General features: G+C 35.4%; 1 protein-coding gene across 6 annotated transcripts in view; it reads right to left on the reverse strand.

Annotated features, from left to right (window-relative positions):
• Positions 1–349: 349 nt before the first annotated feature.
• Positions 350–10,984, reverse strand: part of LOC106868156 (protein neuralized) — a 518,993-nt gene continuing 508,358 nt past the window's right edge. For all 6 annotated transcript variants that reach the window (XM_052972719.1, XM_052972720.1, XM_052972722.1 and 3 more), the window contains 2 exons: positions 5,669–5,788; positions 350–1,493 (listed from right to left, as the gene is read on the reverse strand). In XM_052972719.1, coding sequence (XP_052828679.1) covers positions 835–1,493; positions 5,669–5,788 — 779 coding nt within the window. In that variant the 3' untranslated portion in view covers positions 350–834. The remainder of the gene's footprint in view (positions 1,494–5,668; positions 5,789–10,984) is intronic.

Here is a 10,984-nt window from a genome sequence, read left to right on the forward strand (position 1 = left end):
ATATTAAGTTGATTATAATTAGTAGATTTATGTGACATTTTCAATAAGTTTGGAATAAAAAAACAAAAAAGACAAAAAGAAAATCTAAGACACACCTCATTACCATTCAGAAAACTTGTGTTTCAATTTTTTTTAGTTTCTGTTGTCGTTAGATTAAAATATATATAAAAAAAAAAATGCAATTAAGAACTGACTTCTGACTGTTAAATAAGGCTGTAATTTTTTCAAGATATATGTACATTCATGTATTGTGTGTGCGTGTGTGTGTTAATAACAGAGTGCAATGTTAGTCATGTTAATATAGAATACTTACAGCTCCATTTCTTGAAGAGAAAAAAACTAAGCAAAATTCATTTTTTCCTTTATTTTTGAAACATTTTGCGACCGAAAAAAAAAAAAATAAAATGAAAAAGACTTTTTATTTTATATGTTATGTTTACAAATATAATTCTTTAATCCTATAATCCATTCTATAATCATTTTATTGTTTGTTTGTTCATTCGTTTTGGAACCAGCCATTAATACTTCTGAAAGTGTTTGCTTGGAACCAGGGTCAGCGTAAACCAGCTGGTTTGTGGCTGCTGACCAATAGCGATATATCTGAAGTAAGGTACTCTTTGGAAGGAAGCTCTTTACACAAGTTGGGTGTAGTAATGCATGTATTGGTGAGAAATTGTCAAATTATAGATATTACCTGGACCGAGAACCCTCTGGAATCATACACCACACCAGAAACTTTTTGGATAAAATACAACCTTTCCCTTTGAATAACCTACACTAAAGTAATGTTTGTTTATTTTTCAAAAAAAGATGCTTCTTTGTTTTGGAAACTTCTCAAGAGCGAAATGTCTTGATAACATCTTTGATTTCCTGTCTGCATATGGGGCAGAGGGCGCCACGTTCCTGTTTCACAGCCAGAGCACATTCAAAACACATACACATGTGACCGCAGGTGTAGAGTACAGAGTTTATTGGACGTTCATAACAGACGTTGCACTCATTGCTCTCATTGTCTACGATAGGACTATCATCGGAGGCCGAGCTATTTATGGAAGCCAGGCCAGAGTCGAAAGTTGAAGGGAAAGAGAGATAGGGGTTTGCTTGTCCTCCTCTGTTTTGATTTGAAGCAGACACTGGGAGGGCAGAGAAAGTGCTCATCAGACTCTGACCTTCAACCGGCGATGTGTTGGCTGTAGTTTGGGACGTGTGGAATGATGTGGATGATGACGATGATGTTGATGAAGGAGGCATACTGAGACTGCGTAGTACCAATGTTGACATGGCTGCAGTTGGTGATGAAGGTGACAAGATGTTGTTGTTGTTGTTAGGATTGCTGTTGCTGATGGTGTTGTTGGCATGGTACTGGGTAGGTGTGGAAGGGGCAGTAGAAACACGAGGTGGCAGAGCTACTGTTAAACCACTACTACCACTGCTGTTAGCAATACAGGCAGAAGCTGGGCGTAACCTTCGAGTCTGAGAAGGGTTTGCTGATCCTGAAAAACAAAGAAGAGAAAAAAAAAATTTTAAATATGAAGAATAACTACAAAGTTAATAATTATGAAGATTTTAAATGTCCCCTCTCCCTACACCTCTTATTGCATTGTTGGATCGACTTTAAGTAGATAAACAGGCACAGTTGTATGGATAAAAAGTTTGTTTTACAATCACAAGGTTCTGGGTTCAATTCTATTTTGCAGTACTTTGGGCAAGTGTTTCGTGTGGGCTAAAACTTTATTTGTAGAATTTGACAGATGAAAACAAATATGTTTGGAGATGCTGACATGGCTGTAACAATTAAGAAGCTCATTTTAAAACCATGTGGTTTTGGGTTCAGTCCTACTGCGTAGCACCTTGGACAAATGCAAATGTAAATTAGCAAATGATATAAGCATTAGCAAGTAAGCCTACCAAAAAAATGGTGTGTTATCCTTTATATTTTGCTTGTTTCATTCACTGGTCTGTGGCCAAGCTAAGGCATTGCCTTGAAAGGTTTAGGGCAAAAAAAATTTACCCCAGTATTTATTTTTAAGCCTGGTACTTAAGCCATTGTCTTCTTTTGCCAAACCACTAAATTATGGGAATGCAAACAAACCAACACCAGTTGTCAAGTAGTGGTGGGGACCCAATACTAACATGTGTGTGTGTTTACTGTAATGATAATAGTGTTACAGATTAAAGGGTAAAGATCCCCTTCAGTCATGAATGACCATGGGATTGCACCTAGAAAGTTCCCCTACTGAGGCACAAGTCCAGCAAGGTTGTTTATAGAAGACCAGCAGTCGCCCATGCATACCAACCTTTCTTTACACTACTGATGTTATCCAAGGGAAAAAAGCAAAGGCCAATACAGCTTGGTACCAGTAACATAGTAACTCATATTTACAGATAAATGAACACAGTCTGGTCTGGGAATCAAACTCACTACCTCATGATTATGAGCCTGACACTCTAATCACTGAGCCATGTGCCCTCACTATTGATACAGATTCAAGGTTCACTAAATAGTTATTACTACCTTCCTTTCTGCAAGCTTTGGGATTGTTGTTATTCTAATTTTTTTTCCTCTCTTTCCTGTATTATTATCTTTTAAATAATTATTTCTAACAAAGGAAAACCTGCCTCTAAAAATTCTGACCCATGCAATCATGGAAAAGTGGATGTTAAAATGAAGATGATAGGCACAAGGCTACAAATTTAATAGGAGCAGTTCTTTGGTTAAATCAAACCTGTACTTGATTGGTACTTTATTTTATCCACTCCAGAGAGATGAAAGACAAAGTTGACCTTGGCAGTATTTGAACTTAGAATGTCAAGATCAGAAATTAATATTACAAGGCATTTTTGTTTAGCACTCTAATGATTTTGTTAATCCACTGCCTCTTTTATTCTTATACATAATGCTAGGAATAGATGGAACTAAGGATAGACTACATCAACATATACCTAAGGCCCTTCCAACTCAGTGAGTTATTTGACTCATAATCATATTGTCAACGGAGATCCTAGTCTTACAAACTACAGGGCAGCTTCTTTAGTGATAGCGCCTTGAAAAATGCACTCTATGAGTGGTTAGCATTAGGAAAAGAACCAGGTGTAGAAACCATGCCAAGGCAGACATTGGAGCACAATGCAGTCTTCTGACCAGTTGGACCCTGTTAAACCATCCAACCATGCTAGCACGGAAGACAGATGTTGAAATATAATTACATCTCCTTACTTAAGACCTTCAGTGAATACATTTCACACACATGCATATATATAATATAAGTGTTAGGAAGGGCATCCAGCCATAAAAACCATGCCAAAACAGACACAGAAGTCTGGTGCAGTCTTCTGCTTAGCCAACTCTTATCAAACCAACCAACCCATGCCAATATGGAAAGCAGACGTTAAATGATGATGATGATATTGAAGGCTGATCTCTAAACGCTGAACCCTATGAAAGAGATAACGGAGGACCGAGATAAGTGGTGTATTGGTGTACTTGAGAAGACCCACCCACCACAACAGAACTGAGATCCTAAAACCAAGGTGCTACATAAAAAGATGGTGTGGGAGCTGGTGTCATGTAAAAGACACCCAGTATACTCCGTGGAGTGGTTGGCATTAGGAAGAGCATCCAACCATAGAAACCAAGCCAAAACAGACTGTGTGGCACTTGGGCTTGCTAGTTCCTGTCAAGACATCCAACCCATGTCAGCATGGAAAACAGTTGTTAAATATTGATGATGATGATGACAATGATATGTCAGCCAAGCTACTTAAAATCCCAGTTCTCCCTCTAATGAATCCTACTGTGCAGACTGAAAGCTACTAGTATACCTATTACTTAGAGTATATATGTGTGTGAGAGAGAGGACAGGAAGATCTAAGCTATATAAACGTTAGATCCAAATGTCTGTTTACAATATTATTTGCAGAGCTTTCATTTGATATCATTATTTAGCACAATCTTCATTTAGATTTCTTTTTCAATTGATACATGTCTAAGTTGAAACAAGCAGCTGAAGAAGAAATGAAAGGAAACAAAAAGAAAAAGTAAAACGGGACCAAAATGGAAATTTAAATAAATATTATTGTCGTAAAACGAATCCAGCTAAATCATAACCTTAGGAGGATTTGGAATAAAGAAGCTAGACACACTAATACAATCTTTGATAGGTTGCCAGTTAACAAAACATTGGCTACAAATTAAATAGATGAAGAAATTGAAAGACGAATACACAAGAGAGAATTCCTGGCTTGTAAAATCTGGAATCTTTACAACTCAACAGATTTTAGTGACTTCTGAGCAAGTATCCATATTTTTAGATTTAAGTAGCACTAACATATTTCTTTTATTCTACTGTTGATTTAAATTTTCTTCTGCTATGGTATTATGTGATACTGTAGACACCTAAGTTCTAGAGTATTTTCTTTATTGTGTTACTATTCTGAATAAGAAAGGCACTACTCAGCCTTTTGTGCAGTCACGTTAATTTTGATCATTGTCAGTTTATAGCTAGAGAATTTTAGGATATACTTTTGATATTGCAATGCATAAAGCTCAAATGATCAGTATAATCATATATTGTCATATATATCCCACTCTAGAAGATTCCAGGATATGTTCTTAGTGTAATTATATAGAAGACTCTGGATCTTAGCGAACTTCTTGAAATATTTCTGGTATAACTACATATATTAGACTATTTACTAATCTTTCTGACAATATTCAAATGTAGTCAGTTCATATACTGGATTGGTAATGAACATTTAATTACTCCTAGAATTTATGTATTTATTGTTTTTTTCTAATAGAGATTTTAGAATGAAGGTAGGAAGGAGAACAAGATAGTATGATGGTCATGCTTTTCCAGCAGAATAAGTGAAATGGACTTGCATCAACTGAGAAACAAAACAGTGTTGCATTATTGATCCAACAGGAATTTATTCCCTTCTCTAGAATACTTGCCTTCAAACTTCAAAAAATTCATATTGGATTTGTTCAAATATTTTAAAGATTACTTGGAATTTTAATGATTGCTTGGATTAAAGGTCACTTGGAATAGATCAACACAATTCAATAATTTCTAATGAAATAACACAAATAGTCTTATTTCAAAACAAATTCTGTAATTTTAAGAAAAAATTATTAATACTAAAGGCACTCAGCTGTTTAAACCATGCCCAAAATGAAATGGTTGAGTGAGATGTGGTCCTGCTATCCATTGGGAATAGGTTGTGGGGACAGCAAGCCTGAATAAGAACTGACACAAACTGTTAAGACCTGACCAACTCATGCTAGCTAGGAAAAACTGATGATGATGATGCTCAAAGTAAAAGGAAGACCAAAGTCACTCTAGTTTAAGATCATTTCTGTTTTTCAATCTACACTTGAAGTATGTTTTTCTATAAGCTTACCCATTATGTATCACATTTAAACTAGTAGAGTATATCATAGGAAATTCTTGTCAAGGAAATAAAAAACTAGATGGCACAAATTATCTAGAAATTTGTTTTATCAGCAAGTGTAATTTCTAGTGAACATTAGTTGAATTCAGAGAGTTATGTAAACCAATGATGGTAGAAAGATGGTGAACAGAAATAATGAAATGTTGGAGGAGGAGTACCAGGAAACTTTGAGATGATGCCAAATTTGAAATGATATATATTAATTATTACTTACCAAGTATTTTTATTTTCTGAACGTTGCCATAAACATCAAAAAACATCCACAATGGCAATGTAGGGTCAACATGCATCAATGTGGTCATTTTGCTGGTATTTCTTGCATAGCGGACTTCACCTGAAATTAATAGAAACAAAAAAAAAAAATTTTAATAGGGTCTTTTTAAAATACTAAACAAAATAATATACAGAAGTGGTCATGACATGTCTGATTTTACAGAGAGATTCTTGTTATTATCCAGTATCCCTTTCCATACAATTTCTGCGCTAATATACACAGTTACTAGCAAGCTCAATTGCTATGTGGAGGTAAGTGGCTTAGTGGTTAGGGTGTTGGACTCATGATTATAAGAGTGAGGTTTTGATTCCTGGGCAAGAAAAACATTTCATTTCATTTCATGTTGCTCCAGTCCACTCAGCTGGCAAAAATAAGTAATCCTGCAACAGACCAATGTCCTGTCCAGGTGGGGAATATATATGCCATGGAAACCGGGAGAATGGCCCTTATGAGTCTAGATGACTTGGGAACAAACTTTACTCTGCTTTACTCGCTATGCTATGCTGGGAAACAATTATAGAATTCATTTACTACTAGCAAGGGGTTGCCTGGACATGACTAATGATAACTAAGCAACAAAATTTATTAACCCTTTCGGTACCATATTTCTGTTGAGATCCTCTGTCTGTACTTTGATTAAGTTTGAAAATAATGAAGAATTTAATAAGATAACATTGTCGTTATTAAGTGGTATTTGGATTATAAACTAATACTAAGTTTTGATGGAGGATTTTAATTCAGAAGTCTTGAAAGCAAGATATTTGTACCATAGAGACAGAAGTGGTCTCAGATGGGTTAGTATCAAAAGGGTTGATCCTCTCAAATATAAAACATGTAAACTTAAATCATAACAGATATCATCATGCAATTAACCTGACACTTCCTAAAATTGCTGGCCTTGTGCCAAAAGTTTAAACCATTATTATCATTATTATTATTTTAATACAATTTGTGAAGGCATGCGGCTTAGTGGTTAGGGAGTTCAGCTCACGATTGTAAGGATGTGAGTTCAATTCCTGGTGACACGTGTCTCTGAGCAAGACACTTAATTTCATGTTGCACCAGTCCACTCAGCTTGCAAAAAGATGAGTAGTACCTGTATTTCAAAGGGCCAGTCTTGTCACACTGTGTCATGTTGAATCTCCCTGAGAACTATGTTAAGGATACATATGTCTGTGGAGTGCTCGGTCACATGCATGTTCATTTCACGAGCAAGTTGTTCCATTAGTCAGATCAACTGGAACCTTCGTCATTGTGACCAACGGAGTGCCAGAATACAATTTATTGTGATATTATTATTGGGTCTGTAAATGTGGCACAGATGATAATGTGTTGATCAGTAATTAATTTCATCGATTAATGATGGAGTTCAAATCCTATCAGTCAGTTTCAACACTGAATCTTATCTAACTTTTGGTCTCCAGAAATTATTTACTACACTCAGTTCAATAGACTACAGCTGCTTCAACACATTGTGTGTGTGTGTGTGTGAAGGTTTAAATTATATTATGTAATAGAAATTTGTACAAGGTCATAGGAGTTATACCAAGTGACAAAGTAGGTGGAATGACAACAGAATTTTTTGTTTATTATACAGGATGACTGCTTTTAACCCTTTAGTGTTCAGATTACTCTGTTAAATGTAATACTTTTTCACTCAAATTGTTTTGAATTAATCATGTATTATCTTATAGCTTTGAGGTTTCAATGATGTGATTGTTCATTTTTAGAATGTCAATGTAGGTTAGGTGTGAGAGGCTAGATATGGCCAGTTTGAATGTAAAACATGTAGAATATCTGGGCCAGATATGGCCGGTTTAAACACTAAAGGGTTAAACAGTGAAATCAACTTCTCATTTAAACTTCTTTATGCTTTAATAAGTTAAATAAGTACAACTTTCTACCAGAGAATATAAAATTAGGTTGAGGAGAAACAAGGAGTATATGTATACATTGAAATGAGGAGTAACAATTAAATGTAATTAATAAATACAAACTGCAACTGAAGGCAACATAAGATCTAATTATTGAGAATAATAATAATCCTTTCTACTAAAGGTACAAGGCCTGAAATTTTGAGGGAAGAGACTAGTTTATTACATTGACCCCAGCATTCCACTGGTACTTATTTTATTGACTCTGAAAAGATGAAAGGCAAAGTTGACCTCGGCAGAATTTGAACTCAGAACATGATGACTGACAAAATACCACCAAGAATTTCAACCAGTGTGCTAATGATTCTACTAGTTCACAGCCCTAATAATAATAATAATGGTTTCAAATTTTGACACAAGGCCTGTAATTTTTTTTTGGGGGGGGTGCTAAGTTGATTAAATTAACCCCAGTACTCAATTGATACTTATTTTATCGACCCTGAAAGGACGAAAGGCAAAGTCAACACTGGCAGCATTTGAACCCAGAACATAAAGATGAATGAAATGCTGCTAAGCATTTCGCCTGGCATGCAAATGATTCTGCCAGCATGGACAACAGTTGTTGAATGATGCTGATGTGAGTGAACCAATAGCTTGTGGGTTTCATAGACAGAAACTGTGCAAGAATTTGTTGTACATCATCTATCTACACATGTATGTATGTGTGTATACATTGCACATATCTAATTACATGCTTGGTTAAGCTACAGTTTGAGAGAGAACTCAATAAATTCAAAATGAAGATTGTATTTATTAAAAGCAGTATCTTTACAGGCTGCAAATTTCTTTCACTATTTCAATGCACTTCAGAAATATTTTTGGAGAGCTAGGGAAAGGAGCAAAATATCAATCTGTAATCCATAAAATATTGACTACATAATCTGTCTGTATACATACATACATACATACATAGATACATCTAGACATGAAAATATATACATAAAAACGCATCCATAAAACAAACATACAAATCTGCGCATACACTAACACCAAATACTGCACACACACACATATACACAAATACCTAGATGATGTTGATAAAAGTTCCAATGAAGGAGCCTTGAATCTATGTTAGAGTCCGGCTCTTTCTCTATTGGCAAGAAATACAGAAATGAAACAGATTGATAACACATACATACATGCATGCATGCATGCATACATACATGCATGCATGCATGCATACATACATACGTCATTGTCACCATCAACATTTAATGTCTGTTTTTCATGCTGACATGGTTGGATGACTTGATAGGAACTGGCAAGACCAGGGCTGCACCAGGTTCCATAGTCTGTTTTGACTTAGTTTTATACAGCTGGATGCCCTTCCTAATGTCAACCACTTTACAGAGTGTACTGGGTGCTTTTACTTGGTATCACTACCAATACTTTCTAAGTATACACACAAACACGCATGTGCGCACGCACACACACACACACTATTCTGTTACTGGTGGGATCAACAAAAGTGTACTCCATTCAGTGAGAGATAAATATTATTTAATAAACACAGGATTTTAAATGTGAGCTACAAGTTTCATGCTCTAATAGTCAGATGAGTTTGTATAGCATGCTAGCCAAAGCTAAGCTCATCTGATTATTTTACTAACAGAGCATAATACTTAAAGTGCCCACGTTCAAATCCTGTGCTTATTAAAATGATTATATATATTTGTGTGTACACACACACACACACACACACACACACACACACACACACACACACACACAACAAAACAGGAAATTTGAAATTTTCTGGTATTGTTTATTCACCATTACATGTTTTATTTACCAATAGAAATTACAAAATATTCTTTTATCTCTCTGTCTGAAAAATTTCTCACAGGAAATTTTTTACATGTCTTACAAGAACTTCTAATAGGAAATTGCTTACATGTCTATCCAACATATAAATTTTTGCAATTCTTATTAGCAATGAAACATGTATAAAGGAGAATAAATAATACCATGGACATTTCCAATTTCTTGTTTTGTTACACAATAAGTCTGCAAATAATATTTTCATAATTCTCCATTTTAATATGTATTTTGAACTAACATACAGCAGCAACTGAGACTACATACTGGATTGTAATAATGGAATGAGCAGATGTGCATCAAGAGGAAATAGCTAAGATTTACCCTAACTATCTATATAATATATATATACATACAAACATCATAGCTGTAACTTGTCAGCAAGTACAGCTTAGTGTATGTGTAGTGTATGCATGAATATTTATACACACACACAAATGACCTAGACCTTTGGCATTAAGCCGTGCTTCAGAAGACCCATCAAGCCAAGGGAAATCACAGTTGTGGCAGATATTGGTGTCATGCCAGTGGCACATGAGAACACCCATTACACTCTCAGAGTAGTTGGCGTTTGGAAGGGCATCCAGCCGTAGAAACCATGCCAAATCAGTCTGGAGTCTGGTGCAGCCTTCCAACTTGCCAGCACGGACAACGGATGTTAAACGATAATGATGATATGCATGTGTGTATATATACATGTGAGGTACATACATAAATACAAACATACATGCATATGCACATTCTTTCCTTCATTCATTTTATATCCATCTTTCTGATAAAATGATTTGGATGTATATATATTACTGAGATGCTGTTTAACAATCCAATGCCCTTCCAGTTGTTGACCTTTATCAGTTTTCCAAATGAGGGATATTTTATTCCATTAATTCTTTGAAAGCACGTGGCTAGGGGACATTTTGTTGACAGGTAATCTTAATAAATATCAGTTTTTTTTAGTGCAACACTATCATGTAAAAAATGTAGAATGTAAACATTTACCCACACATTCACATACACCATACTGCTTCTGTTAACCAATTCCATTTACAAGGCATAGCTTGGTTCCAGGCTACAGTACAAGACAAGTGCACACTGGTGCCACTGCTGCCACTGCTGCCACTACCACCACTGTGTTAACATTTGCTTTTCCATGTTTATACAATTTCTGGGGCTGGATGCCTTTCCTGTCACCAACCTCACTTGTTCCTGAGTGGAGTAGTAATCATCCAGTCTATTGAACAACAAACAGCTTAGACATGTTTTCATGGTGGACTACAGGCAAATAACACCGTCAGTGAAACCATTGTTTACAAACCAGAAAGTGTAAAGAAGATATGCACATACACATATATACATATACATACATATACATACATGCATACACACACACACACAAACACATATAAATACGTAAATACGTATCTTTACAGTCTGACAATGGCTTAGCCAGCTAAAACTTGGAAATCACTCTCAATAATATTCTTGCTTAAGAATATACGTATAT

This window comes from Octopus bimaculoides, chromosome 14, assembly GCF_001194135.2.
Source record: "Octopus bimaculoides isolate UCB-OBI-ISO-001 chromosome 14, ASM119413v2, whole genome shotgun sequence".
Taxonomy (NCBI): domain Eukaryota; kingdom Metazoa; phylum Mollusca; class Cephalopoda; order Octopoda; family Octopodidae; genus Octopus; species Octopus bimaculoides.